Source organism: Alexandromys fortis, unplaced genomic scaffold (assembly GCF_014885135.2).
Source record: "Alexandromys fortis isolate MF-2015 unplaced genomic scaffold, M_Fortis_MF-2015_v1.1 scaffold_11, whole genome shotgun sequence".
In the NCBI taxonomy this organism is placed as follows: domain Eukaryota; kingdom Metazoa; phylum Chordata; class Mammalia; order Rodentia; family Cricetidae; genus Alexandromys; species Alexandromys fortis.
Window position 1 is genome coordinate 5,094,695 of NW_026067912.1, and position 15,802 is coordinate 5,110,496.

The following is a 15,802-nucleotide window of genomic DNA, read 5'->3' on the forward strand; positions in this document are numbered from 1 at the left end:
GTTAGTCTGCAGGAGTTAATCACGCAGAGCCTCTAGTGATTCCCCTTTCTGCTTCTTTTAAACAGAAACACAGCAGAACCACGCAAACAGAGCACAGCCCCATTTAAAAAGAAAGAAAAGAACAGAGAGCAAATACATAAACAAATTTAAAAGGACAAACCCCTGGGAGTTCATGGGAGCGCACAGGGCATGAAAGTGAGCGCCTTTCTGTTTCTCTCATTTGCCTCCGTGTGCATCTCTGCCTGTACCATCCCCCCCCCCCCCCCCCCCCGCCTCAATTATATTATCCTCTCAGACTTGGAAGCTGCTGCCTGAGCTGACGCTTTGATGGTATCTGCGAGCGTTTGTACTGATCTTTATTTCTGCCCCCTGAATATTAATTTTTGAAGCTGGTAGCAATGCATTTCCTGAGTGACGGGACCTACTAGAGGCAGGTGGGGGGAGCCAGCATCAAATCATCAGCATAATAATAATACAAAGGGGAGGGATTCTTCTGCAACCCAGAGGCGAGAGGAAAAAAAAAAAAGCGATGAGTTCGCCAAATACATGGAGCATTGGAAGCACAGTCTACTCTCCTGTATTTTCACAGAAAATGACGCTGTGGATTCTGCTCCTGCTATCGCTCTACCCGGGGTAAGATGGGCCGTTTTCAATGTTGTTTGGCTCTAGAGAGATGTGGGGGAGAGATAGGGTATGGAAGCAGGGAGACCACCCAGATTTGAGACACTCTTTTGGCATTTAGGCTTTATAATTTAGGGAAGAGTGAATATGTGGGGTGGGAGAGAGACGGATGAGAGAGGAAGGACATATTGGTTTATCTGTTAATGAATTAGGTTTTATTTGTTTGTGTCGTGTTTCTGAGCGCTATAGCTCACCTCATAGACTCTGTGTTCTGGGAATAGCATTTGAATTTGCTGCAATCTGATATGAAGTGGGCTGTGCTCGCACACGCCAACATTTGAGGCCATATTGAAGGCATTTGGGTGGGGGTCTGGAGGAGAAAATTATAAATGGGGTCCTGGAGAACACTAGCGTGGTCTGTGTGAAGGAGTATTGGGGGCGGGGGCAGCGCGTTTTCTATTCTACACTACAGTCTTCTTTGGTCCTGCACCTGAGTATTCAGTCAGCCAGGTTTTCTATCCAGCCCCATTGACCCGGCAGCTGATTTGCAGATGGGCAAACACGATTCAGCACCAAGGACAGCGGTCCAGCTTAGGGCCCGATGTAAAGAGGCTTGCCAAAACCACATACAGTATCAATATCTCTAAATCTTCAAAGGACATCCACGTAGTCAGAAGGCCAGTGGGCCAAGGCACAGCACAGGAGTCTGGGGACCTTGCACGAGTTATTGCTGCTCCCAACATCAGATGGTACAGGGGCCACTGAACATAAGGTAGTGAATATAGTTCAATGAATGTTTAGGGAATTTATCTGGAACAAAGCTGGCCTGGCTGCAGTCTTGAAAACATGCTCAACCAAGTGAATGCAATGCCAAAATCGTGAAGCATGCATGAGTGCTTCACAGTCTTCCTGCACAAATAAAGGGGGAGGAGGGATCCATAAAATTCCTGAGCATGAGTGCTCCCTGAAATGGGTTTCATCTAGATTATTTAGAACTTCTTTTGAACTAAGCCTATGAGAGTAGAATCCCCCCCCCCCCCAGGCACGGTGCCTATGCTTCTATTCATGGATATAGCTCTCACCACATTACAGTTTCCAATAAGAACCTACAGCAGGCTAGAAGTCCACTCTTTCATAGTATGCTCTTCTGTATTTCCATTTTAAAATCAAGTATTGTAAGAAATATTTCTATGGCTGTGTAATCCCCAAACTTCAATAAAGACACAAATCTGTGGAAGATATCAAGACACTATGCCAAAGTTTTCTTGGAAGTTAATGTAGCTGTTGTAATAGAGATAAACTAAGTGTTTAACTACAATAAACTGAGTTTAGATAGACCGTTTCATTAAAAGACACAAATTGAAAAAGAGTCTCAGAAGAGGAAAGCGACATTTATCGGAAACAGTATTATATGTCACAGAATATAGTAGAACCATTAAAATATTTTTTTTTTCTATTCAAAACCATCACACACTTTCCTGTTACACATTTTATGTAAGTTTGTAAACTTTGTTTTGGGAATCAGTGTGCTCATAAATAGGGCATTTTTTTTCTTGTACTTCTACAAACCATGAAACCTGTGGAATAAAATCTAGATCAGACATGAGGGAATGTATCTTTCCTTCTTATTTCCATTCATTTTAGTAAACAATTTGTAATAACTACCTGAGTATATTCTTATGTATTTTACCTCCAAATTATTCTATTTTACTTTTTATTGCAAAATAGCATTTAAGATTTATGTGTTATAAAAATGCTCTGATAGATATATTTTTGTATCCTCGGAGTAATGGTAAAGCAAGTATCCATTGCAGTTTCGTGCAGTGAATGTGGTCAGAGTTTCATGTGATGCAGTCCTTTAGATGATCTATCTAAATACCTGAGTATGGATGGAGAAAGTAGAAGATTTGCTCTACAAAGCTGTTGCAAAAGTGTGGGATACAAAGAGTTTCTTATTAAAAAAAAAAATGGAATCCTCAGATTCTATGTCATAAACAATAATAGTAAGTGAAAGGGGATGAACATTGTAGGATAAGAAACTTTAACAGACATTTTTAATCTATAACACTTCAAATGAGCTTTTCTTCCTAGTCAATGACCAAACTCAGTTGGTCATCCCAACATAAAAGCAAAATAAGTCATAAATCAAATAATCAGAGCAAGTATGTTGAAAGCTTATACCTCTCCTTCAAGTGAGAATTTCATAAACTTGAAATTTGCTCCACTGCCTTGTATCTTGTTTACAACTTGTGAGAATCACTTGGGAACTGACGAAAATGGAAATTCCTCAAGCACACACTGGATGATTCTGAGTCATGAGGTCTGCGTGAAGTCTAAGAATGTTAATTTTAACAAGTTCTCAGAGTTCCTTAAGGAAAATAGGCCTGTTGTCTATCTATTTAGAAAAGTTTATTTATTTCCCTAGTTAATATTCATAAATAATGTGTTTCCAAAATTTTTATTCATCTTGGCATATAAAATCAATTTCTTATCCATTAGTTACCTAGTTGTATATTAATCAAGTATGCCCATAAATCAAAAATTAAAACTATAAAGGATGTTACTATATTTATCTCATGTGTAAATTTTTTGAAAAATTTTGACATGCAACCTACATAAATGTCTATGTTGGTATATACCACAACAGCATATGTTGACAAGTATGTTTTAAAACAAATTTAAAAATTTTGTAAATTATTTTAATATAAATTCATCCTGCCACAAAGTTTTAAAAATTAGTAAATTTTAAAATATAGCAGAAATTATTGGGAATAGTAGGAAATTGGTATACAAAGAGGGACATTTTATTTTGAGTGTCAAAAATTATCTTAAACTATATTTATAATGACAGTTATTTTTTAAAAATTAGTTGAGCAGAAACATAGTAGATTGAATTTTTGACAATTTCAACTTTTCATTTAAATAAAAGTTTTAATAGTTTTACTTTATTTATTTTAGAGATTATAACACGATTAAATATCCCATATTCCTCTCTTGCTCAATGTCAAACTTATGGGTTCTTTTCAATTAGTTGTTTGTCACATACAAATAGGCACATACATATTGATTGTGTGTCATTTTAATGTTCATATTTATTTTGTGTTCTTAACTTTGCCGGATAAAGTATGTTTCAGATGAAATATTAAGAGTTTTGAATTTTTTAATGCCATAATTACGTTTTATACTGAGTTTCACTTTTGCAAACCATCAGCATAAACATAAAAGAAATACTCTGATTTTTCAATATAACCAGCTTGTTTACAAAGTTAATCTTCATCAGCAAGCTTGTTACTCTACATCTTTAAAAGTGCTTTCCCTTATTTTTTTCAAGAAAACTACCTTTGTTTTTCATAAGCACACATAATTGCTTTGGTTCTGACATAGGATCCTAGTTAGTCTTCTCTGAGCACCTACATGAAACGGTAAAAACAGAGGCTGTAAGTATTACTCAGAATTTCCAAGAATCCTTTCCCCACCACACTGTACACCAAATACCTGGATAGCAGGCTGGGATTTTGAAACCGTTTTCTGTTTTGTTTTACTTTGGGTTGTTCACGCTGAGCTACAGGTTGAATTATAGAGTGTGCTCGGCACCAGTATAAAAATTAAACTTTCATTTAATGGAATCCATATATACCTTTCTGGTATTTTAGATTCATTTTATGTTTAGTTTAAAATAATTCACCAAAATTTAAGTTAATGGTAAAAACTTGTTTAGAAATTTTATAAGTTCTAGTCAAGTAGGAAGGAAGTCAAGATTGACTGCAATGACATCATTCCTGTTGTTCATATTGTCCTCCCAGGCCCATGATTCCTTGTTGATTATAACATCTCAGTTTGTTGAACATGGATATTTAAAATTTTAATCACAATGTAAATAACTCACAAGTGATCTTGACAAACTGCCATACTTACAAGAACAGAGGATAAGTAAGTTAAAACCAAAATACCAGAGGTAATTAGTAACTGATTTAAAATAAAACCAGTCATGCTATATGTGCACACATGCTTAAGCACTTAGTTTGTACATGATACATGTATACTTAGCATTAAGCACAGATATTTTGCCATATGTATCCACAAAAAAAACCCTCATATTGTTACTTCTGATTACCTGTTGTCTTTAAGCCAACCACCTAATATGTCTATAATTCTGTTTCCTAATCTGTCAAGCCTGGGTGATAAAGAGAGTATCACCATGCCACAGTGAAGACTAAATATAATTGGTACAAAAATGTATAGTTCACTGTATCTACCCAGAGGTCAAAGTTGATTTGAAAGTACATATATTTATGGTTGATTTAGAAGATGCCTTACTTTCCTCTAATTCTGCACAGCATGCATCCTGCTGAGGGTTGTTTCCAGAACGTGGATGTGCTAAGCACTCAATGTAATTGAGCCACATCCTCAATCTGATGATTCCTTCTCTTGACATCGAGCTGAAACGAGCAACAACAACAACTACAAATAACAGAATATCTGTGCAAAGTGAAATCCTGGCTGTTTTGACACCCATTCTGGTTGAACTTCCAGACTGTTTAATTAGAACTTTTAATTAGTGTTCTGTAATCAATTTGGTAAAATTGTTTTTGAAAAATCACAAACACATGCCATTTCAATAAAGCCCAACTATACTATATCAGGTATAACAGATTCTAGAAAAGATATCTTAGTTCCAAATGTCTATTGGATAAATTAAAATATTTAATTTATTTTTCGAGGATTCCTTGAGATCTTAATACCAATTAATTTTATCACCATTAAAATCTATCAAATTGTTCTCTCTGGACAGACATGCTTAGACACACCTTGCTATTCAATGGCTTTCTACATTTAAGAACATACTAAATGCAATGGTTTAATTCAAAATTAGAATTGTATTTGGGAAACACATTTCCCATAATATCATGTATGTATAAGAAAGAAATAATTCAATTTGCAATTCTTTGACTATGCAGGACCTACTACGGAATGCCAGCAGTGTTTAAAAGTCTTTACTCTCTATAAAGCAAACTCACAGGAAAATTTGCTCAGTAGTTTTCTTTAATTTTTTTTAACAAAATTCTTAGAAAAGCAAAAGATGAAAAGATGGAATTGAGTTAATAATACTGAATATTAAAGCAGAAATAACGTGGCTTTATCAGTGTCAGGAAACTTAAATTTCAAATATGTATATACTAATGGATGGACACTGTTAATTACCTGCATCATGCTAGAGCTTACTTAATTAGCTGTGCTATGGGACCTCCTAATATCAAGGCAATGATGCTTTTATTTCTGGAGTAAAAAAAGAAGTTTCTGTTTCTAAGTATTAATTATAGTTTTTAGTTTTTACTGTAATGCTTATATCAGTGTTCTTACACCCTCAATAGACTTGTTAGTTAGATGATAAGGATAACACTGTTTTCTTAAAAACAACAACAACAACAACAAAAAGAAACTATCATAACTGAGAAACAAGTTGATTAAGAGATCTAGTAATTCCTGAATATCAGCTTCAGGAAAGACCGAGATTCTTGTTGTTGTATTCCTAGTATACACAAAACACTGAATAAGTACAATACAATTCTTAGTGTTAGAAACCACACAGATTGTTCAGATTGTTGTGAATTGCAAGAGGCCTCTTCATTTTGCTTCCCTGGGGGAGTTGTTCCTTTTAATGTGTACTCTATATTGGATATTAAATGTCCTTTAAAAGAAAATGTAAAAACCCCTTTTAAGTTACATATTAGTGGCTTAGGGTAAAAAGAAAACTTAACTCCAAATCATATTAATCCTTGTAGTATTATATTACAAGAGCATAAATATGGTAATAATTCTATATTATTATAAGATCATTGTTCAGCTGTGCATAGATAAAGTACCATGTGAAGGGTAAATACGGAGCACTGACATTACACTCTACACCCATTCATAAAGAAAACCAAAGGAACAGAAAATAGCATAGCAGTGGGCAAAACAAGGGATGTTTTTAAAAGCAAAGATTCTTTATAGTAATTGAAATCCTACCATGAATAAAAGTTCAGCTACAGAAACAAGTGTTTGTAGTAGGGCAGTAGATTCTGCAATTTATTCATTCAATTTTATGGTAAAATGTCTCAAAAAAACTAAATATACCATGTCAATATTTAATATATTTGTGGTGTGGAAAAATAAGTGATAGATGGTCTTATGTGTTGTTTGGTAGTTATCAGTCTTTTTTTTAATTTATTTATTTTATATATATATATATATAGTGTTCTGGGCACCTGTAGTTGCTTTTGAAAATGTACTTGAAATACCTGGGTGGTGAATACTCTTCGCACAAAATTTGGTATAGATGAGTCAGATGTAGTGGTACATGTCTTTAATACCAGCACCCAGTAGGCAGAAGCAGGAGGAGCTCCCAGAGTTGAAGGCCAGCCTGGCTTACAAAGTAAATTTCAGGACAGTCTAGGCTAAGCAGAGAGACCTTATCTCAAGAACAAAAGGAAGAGAAGTATAAATCAATAAACTTTTTTTTATATTTAAAAAGGTATATTTTGGAATTAGATTTGCTGTGCTGACTGAGTGTGGAATTACAGACTAGCAGAGCCACAAAGATCTGTTCTCATAGAGTTTCAATATAATGCATGTGGGTACAGGTTATGACCAGAAAGGTATACAAATAACTATTAAGCTTTTACTAGACAAATGCTATGTATTAGATAAGAGCTACATGATACTGTAAAAAAAAAAAAAAAAACAACCCTATAATCACCACTCTTGCAATTTAAAATACATCCTGGTACCAAAATGTTAACAGTTTCATGCTTATCTATAAATAACCAACAACATGCAGCNTAAAAAAAAAAAAAAAAAAAAAAAAACAGGTTGGGGTTCCAGTGTTGTTAAAGAAAGTATGGGACAGAGGTTCACAAACATCAAAGATTCATCTGCAAACACCTAGTTGCAGTTTTAACAAACTGATGCTATTTTCTTTTCTTGTTCTTCACAGTTTTCAGTATAATTCTGGAGTGATCTTTCATAGGTATAAAAATTTATATATTAATGATATTTATTTTTGAAGACATCTACATTTTTTGAAATGTCCTAAGCTTTTCTGTTACTGTTTAGAAAAGAATTATTTAAAACATACACACATACACACAAATACAAAGGGCAGTGATAAAAGTCACACTGTGGTCTATTTACATACTTCTACTTCAACAACTTCCTATATATAATAGGAAGTTGAGAGCCTTCTCCATACACTATTTTGTATAAACAAGTCAGGTGTAAGTGATATTAATATATTTATTATATAATGCTTGTAATTATATATATGCAACATAATATAATGTATATATATAAATATAAAACAAGGTCTTATGGTTATATAATTGTCAGTAGATATATATCTTTCTATTATTTTTTACTGATTTATCTTTTCTGAGTCTTTGTTAATTGGATATAAATGAACAAATACAGTCATAAAAGATAGCATGACCATCTATATTCTGCAGTTGACTCCAGAAATATTAAAGTAAGATAGTTTGAATACAACAGAGCCAAAACAACAAGGATGGAGGCATTCACATTTTAAGTGCAAAATTAAATTTGTCATATAGAAGTACAGATAAGAGTTTTTAATTCCTTGACAGTTTTTTACCTTATTTTATTCTTTTTTTAAAAATACTATTTTGTTAAAAATGATTCTAATAGTTATGTTAACGAATTAACTGCCACATAACCAATTATCTTCAAATTTCCTGTCCAAAAACAATTAATTAATTAATTAATTAATTAATTAATGCTGTGCTTCAAGGGTGGAATCATTTGTAGTGCACAGACATAGCCAAAGAAATACAAATTTAAGATGTTATCCCTTTATTTGACAATTGATAATGAAAAAATTTAAAATTATTATTTTTTTTACTTTCCATCTCTGGAAAGATCATTTTAATGAAGTTATTTGCCCCCCAAAAGCCCAATAACAATTTAATTAGGTAATGGAAGGAAAAAAAACTTTGATCCTTTCCATATTCTCTTTCTTCTAAACTTCGAAATCCATCAAATGTGGCTACAAGCCAAGAGAAAATGAACAACGACAAAACAACTCTTAAGCTACACATGCTAGGCTGTGACATGTCTTTAAGAGTACAAAGTACTAGGCTATATTAGGTCACACACTCATTTATAACTAATAATTTCTTACATAGTGAGCCTCAGTCACCTTATTTAATTTCTCTTTGGCAAGTCATTTTGTGTAGTGACTGGTAAATACACGTGTACCTATTACCTCTCTTGCTACTACGGGGTCATTGTCTATTCCCTAGTCTTTATTCTTTCTTAAATGCCAGTTTGTATGCCAAGGCAATATTCTGTCTCCCTCTGTTTAAATCTAAATTTTGTGAGCATGTATTTTTTTTAATTTCTAATTACTTTGTTTTCTAAATTTCTCATCAATTTTCTTACCTAGAATGAGGTAAGAAAACTGGGGGAAAGACTGTAATTTCTAGAATGCCTGCACTATTCATTTTAAGTGTGTTGTTTCTGTGAACCAGAGACTAAAATGATATGGACAAAAATTATAGGAATATATATATCACTTTAGGGGACTCTTCCCTCATATAAAACTAAACAGGCATTTATTTTCCAGTAGTTGGTAACAAACTACTGACATTCATTTGCTAAACAAAATTACTGAATTTATTATTGAGGACATACCTTGTTTGCTTATCTTGACAGTCAACTCTCTTTTTGTCAGGATAGATTATTTAATGGTTGTAGAGTATTGGGAAAGATAAAAATGCAAGGTGATATTTTGTGATCTGTGGTCATGACTATCACTTCAATTTCTGTATGCCTCCTAGATCTGATCATAGGTGGGAAACCATGTCACCTAGGTTACAGCATCAGCACCAAAAATATCTTTCTGATACCATGTTTGCTCTTTACTAACTCACTCATGACACAGAAGAAATAGCCCCCAAACTAGTTTTTCTCAATAACAACCTATTCTAATAAGTAATTTGTGTAAGATTTAATGAATAGCTGGATGAGTTTTTCTTGATAGCATTTCTTCTGATTCATGCAGACATAGGTTTTTTTCCTACTTGTGAAATTAGTATTAGTGAAATTAATTGTCTATGTATTTTGTTTGATGCTTATTTTATTGGTCAACATGATGTTAGGGGTCCAATGGTGTTGCTTTTTGTTGTTGAATTTTAATATACCTAATTATTTTCATGGTGTGTTAGGTTGAAGTTAATGGGGCAATACTGACATTGCATTCTTTTATGTGTTTTTGAGACTATGCTTTAATTTCCATGGATGAAAGTTTTTAGATGCAAAATAGCTATGGTATGGTATTATTAATTAATTAGTAGAAGAGTTTTCAAGTTCATAACAGTGAAAGTTACTTCAAATTTCACAGCTATAGAATGTATCATTTTCCGATTATTCCAAAAGGTAGCAGTATAAAATAGATACATTTTTCTCAGATTAAAACACAGCTATGACAAGTTTAGCTGGGCAGCTATAGCTCAGAGTCTTTCATAAGGTTACAGTCTTACCATAGGGTTCTACCATTACCCAAATGCAATAATCTATCTGTTTCTAAGCTCTCAAAATTATGCACCATCATTCATAACTTATGCTATAGGTAACACAAACCAAATCTAACATTGTGGCTGTGGTCAAAGGAAAGTGGTTGTCTTAGTGTGTTCGAACTGATGTAAAAAAGTATCCTAGATCACTGTTAAAATATTATGAATGGAAATTTTCTTCTCACAGGCCTGTAGGACTGAAAATCAGAGATTTGCAGGGTATATTTCTAATGAGAACATTCCCCTGCTTGGCAGAATACTTTTGTATGACACACTGAGTTAATTAGATGTCTTTAAACACTGGGTTCATTTTCTATTTCCTCCATATTCTCTGTATCAGAGTTTACTATCTATTTCCCAATTTCTTTGAGACTAGCTATCTGTAACATGAAATTTTCATGAAAGAGTTACCTCAGATTTTTAGAGCTGTTGACACACTTCTTTCCTATTTCATAGCTTAAAAGAGAGATCTTAAGTAGAATAATATTTACAAAACTAATTATAATTTTGAAGATGAGTTAATAAAGTGCCAATAATGTAGAATGAAGTGCAACTCACCAGTCATACATACTGCATACTGCAAGTCTACACACACACACATAAATCATTCATAGAATTTAATAAATAGAAATTAATTAACAATGTGTTTAAAACACAGATATGCAAGCATTCAAGCATTTCTCAAAATACTCACTATGGTTTTTGGAGGTTTTCCAGATGCTTCTATGGCAAGAAGATCATAACAGTTTTACAGATTCAAAAGAACAGTTCTTTCTAAAACTCATTGTTGTCCCCACTTTTCCTTGCATAATTTCCCTGATGAACAAGCATCCAAGACACCCTTGCAGATGCACAAGAAGTGAGAGCTCATCATTCAATTCATTCTCTTTGACTACTGATATTAAGTAATTTTCCAAACAAACTCTTAGCAGATGGGTAAGTCTCAATAAAGTACATCAAAAACTTTCAAGTGCATTAAAGACATAAGTTGGAAATAAATGGTCCATACTTGTTTGGGGGAACTAAAATAGGATACCCTGGCTTACGATTTACTTTCAAGATGACTTAACTGCTCTATTCCTCACACCATGAAAACACTGAAGATAGCTAAACAAGTTAATCACTTGGTCTTATGGCATTTATATTATGGAATAAAAACATATCTTTAAAATATAGTTACATATTATACCTGGTAACACTATAGACCTATCTTTATAACTTTACTCATAACCAATGGCATACTTATGTACCACCCTGTTCCACTATTTCTCCTGACCCAAGGAAGTTCTACAACTAGGACATATTTTCTCCTCAATCATTTTTCAAACAACCAAATCCCCAAGATTCCTCATTTTACCCTCGGCTGACATGGCCAAATAAGTGTCATGATTTTATGAACTTTGTATTAACTTTATGAGTTCTGTAGTGCTTTGTTAAATATGGAATGAAAACAAGTTCAAGTAGAACAATCCATCCCATCATTCCATGTCCTGACTTCTCTATCTTTAATAAGTATTTACTGCATTTCTAGTACCTAATTGTTCCAATTTTATCCTTGGCAAAACACACACACATACACACACACATACATACACACACACACACACACACACATGAACCCTTTTTAAATGAAAAAAAATTACTTTTCATAGGTGGTCAGGAGAAACCATTCTGGTCAATGAATTAGTCATAGTGATTTCTTTTTTAATTAAGTGAAGTTGAAACAATTATGGGATTTAAAAAATACTATACTTCTGAATAGAATGGTTTAGAATAATAAAAAACCCATATGAGAATAGGATTTTGACATAATTTTAGCACTAAACTAAAATCAGATGGTTGACATACTGTAACCAAAGGTAGAACAGCTATAAGAAAGGGTTTGGGAAGCAGGAAGCTACTTCCTAATTCCCAGACTTATAGCAGTAGTCTGAATTGAAACTGTAGCTCAGGTAAAGATTTTGAATTGGTGAGAATACTTCTGGTCATCAGTGTCATTCTTAAATAAGACACATGGACATCCTCTAGAGAATAATGAATTCTGTTGTGCACAAACAATTGTTCAATAACGACAATTAACATTAACTATTGGCCTCTTTCTTGCTCAGAAATCTCATCTGTCCTTATATCCAAACAAGGCCAAGAATCACTTCTTATTTTTCATAGTAGTCTGGTTATTTCAAGCACAATTTATTTATAACAGTTATAAAATTATCTCTGTATAATTAACTGATATGTTTATACAGATTTAGTTTTTTGGTGCTAAAATTATAGCATTTAAAAATGACAAACAATTCCTCTTAAACAAATTAAAATATTTATTAGTTGGTTGATTTAAATGTTCTAGGGCATTGTCATGGAAAGGATTAGCAAACATGTTTTAATTTCTTAGCTGTAAAATGAATTGGTGGAACTGGAGGTAGCAAAAGTAAGATCCAGCTTCACTGAAGACTGAATAAAATTTCATGATTAGGACATGTTACAGTTTTGCAAATCCAGATTAAAATTTTTCTTAGGCAGTTTTAGGCCTCATAACAGTCACTCAATGACCACCGCCTTTTGACTGTGAAGTTAAGAAACTTGGAGAGTCTTGGTTCAACAGGCCATTATAGCTTCCACAAACCCCAAAGCTAAAGATGTCATCACAAAGAACCTAAAGAAAACAACAGAGATTCCCCTGCTTTGCTGCCATCTGCTCATGTGATAGTCCCACCAAAGTGTTTTCAAATGCCTTGATTTACAGCTCTCTTTTGTTTTAGCTATACAGCAATAGTAATTCACAATAACTCAATTTCTCTAATATTATGGCATACAAAAATATCAATTTCTTAATCTATGAAATGTAGAAACTTTTTTCTTATAAATTTGTATTTGCCAGTAAAATCGACATGGTGACTTAAAATATGCTGAAACTTAAACTCCACAAAACCATTTCCACATTAGAACAAGCAATTTGGGGAAATTGTCCACTCACGATGTTGGCATTCATATTTAGCCCATACAAGTTCTTTCTTGTTCTCGTTAACAGCAGGGTTCTCCGTTGACACTGCAGAAATTAACCTGCATACAAAAGTACTAGGGACTGTTATGTGCTTCAGTATTCCAAAAAGAAATACTAAAACTGTCGAACAAATTTAAAAAAAAACAAGTACTATTTCAGTAATAAAATATTCATTACTGAAGCCCCAAATTTAAGGACAGATATGATTCTTGGAAAGATGTCTAAAGTTGTGAAACACAAACAACGTAAAAAATTCAACATTTTGAGGTAGTAGCCATTAGGTAAACACAAATCAATCAGAAAAAAAAAGTTTTTAGATGGGGGAACATCTAAACAATCTTGTTTGAATGCCTTTGAATTTGAAACATTTAACAATGTATCTGGACATATACAGACATATTAAACAATTTATCTGGACATATTTTATGAAATTACATGCCGACCTTCTTTTTCATACACCTGCCTTTAGTGCCCTTCAGATTACACAGAACCTGGGAAAGTCTTGGCTTTCACTCACAGACAGCCTGGGAGAACACAGAGGTCATCCTGTCCATCTCTTGCTGTCTTATAAACAAATGAAATTTGTGTATGTGTATATGAATGATCTCATTTTTATTTTAATTCTATTCTTGGTAGAAAAAGAAACAAAAGTTTTATCAGCTTCTTAAAGTAGTTTCTGTTCTGGATGAAAACGCTCATTTTCCCAGAAAACATTAAGATTTTAAAGGTGAAGAAAGAAGTGTTTCAGTAGATGTAACCTCAATGTCAAGTTGGATGTGCTGGGAGACAGATTAGTCATCGTCTTGCTCAGAGAAAGCTTTAGGGTTGTCTTTCATGTTAAGTGTTGCCTTTCTCTACTTGCTCAAGTATTTGTCTCCACAAATAGATAAGATGTGTTTGATACCAGTATTGCATTTAACACTTCCTACTGTCTAACTACAGCTGCATCTTCTGCATGAGTCTTAAATACAAGCTGATTATCTAAAGGACTAGAAGATTTAAATCTATAAAGCATCATTTTCAAAATTCAGTCACTTTTCCTAGATTTCACAACTAAGTGACATGCAGTAATTTATATATTGAATATGTATTTTGATACTTTAGGTTTATTTTACCTTAATTAAAGTGTGTGTGTGTGTGTGTGTGTGTGTGTGTGTGTGTGTGTGTGTATTTTCATGTGAGTATAGAGAACAGCTGGCCTGAACGCCAGAGGTTTAGGGTTGTGAACTGGTTGATATGGGTGTTGGAACCTGAGTCAGGTATTCTAGGAGAGTACTATGTCCTCAGAACCACTGAACCACATCTCTGCTCCTGTTACTTACTGAATACTTTATAAAAAGAAAGCCAAACACCAGTGATTCAGTATAATTTTATAATTTCGATAAATTCATTTAAAAATATTAAAAACTAGAAAATTAGTCTCACTTTTCATAATAGATGACAGCTACAAAAACCAGAACAATGTTACTAAGCTTTTATTACATGGCTTTTGTCTATCAGACAAGTTGATTTTGTTATTGCTCTTTTAAAAAGTAGATTAGCAAACTAACAAATAGGGTTGAATACCAATTACAGGCAACTGAGAGTTTTACCAAATGTGATTAGATATGAAGAAAGTAATTTAAAACTGTAAAACTTTCAAAATATGTTGTTTAATATCCTTTAATATTATGTCTCTGTGAAATTTCAAGTTGTTCCGTCAGAATGACTTCAAAGATTCAGGTCAAATAAAGACTGTCTTAATAGAACACAAATATTAAAGACAATGCTTTTTTTCTTATTGTCAATTACTTTGAGTTGCATAACAGAAATTCCCAAATGATTATTTACTCCAAAGCTGAAACATGAAAAAGAAGTTTAAAATGTTTAAGAAAGTGTATCCAAAAAGTTCTGTCTTGTTTCTTCAATAACTCTTAATTATCCCACATCTCAAAATCGTTTGAAAATCCAGATTTTGACTTCCTTTGATCAGTTAAGACATAATTAAGGGTTTTTTTCAGCATTTGTATTTTTATAAAGACTCCCAAATAATTTTAACATGCAGGATTAAATAGGAATCTTCTAGATTCTGCTTGAACATTGATTGTGAAGGGAGTGGCATTATGTCGTCCTGGATGCCATAGTTAGCATATATAACGAAATTCACATTCTTTCTTCCTTGAGGCAATTCTTGATGGTGTATATAATCACCCCCATCTTCATTAGATTTTATGTCTTGTATTAATTCTATTGTGAAAACTGACCTCTGATTTCCAGCGAGAAGAGAACAAGTCATGCAGAATCTGAGGAGGTACTACTGCTACACTGGTAGAATTCTTACTTAGCTTGCAGAATACCTTAGGTTTGATCCCCAGCACAATTATCAAGAATTCTGGGAGGAAGAAAGCAGAATCAGGCAGATGCCGTGCTTCTCCTACCCAGGACAGAAAAAAAAAAGAAAGAAAATAGTACTGTTATCAGTTTTCTAAACAAGGACATTAATTTTTTTATAAATAAATGGTTAAGTAAAGCCATGCCGTTTTTCTAATTATATACTGACATTTCTTTATAATTATATTTAATACTAACACTCTATTTCTGTCTTATGAGTATCATGGTCAAAACTATGTTG

At 33.3% G+C, this 15,802-nt stretch overlaps 1 protein-coding gene across 6 annotated transcripts in view; it reads left to right on the forward strand.

Annotated features, from left to right (window-relative positions):
* Window positions 1-529: 529 nt before the first annotated feature.
* Gabrg2 (gamma-aminobutyric acid type A receptor subunit gamma2) overlaps window positions 530-15,802 on the forward strand; it is a 79,276-nt gene continuing 64,003 nt past the window's right edge. For all 6 annotated transcript variants that reach the window (XM_050138735.1, XM_050138734.1, XM_050138737.1 and 3 more), the window contains exon 1: window positions 530-633. In XM_050138735.1, the coding sequence (XP_049994692.1) occupies window positions 530-633 (104 nt within the window). The remainder of the gene's footprint in view (window positions 634-15,802) is intronic.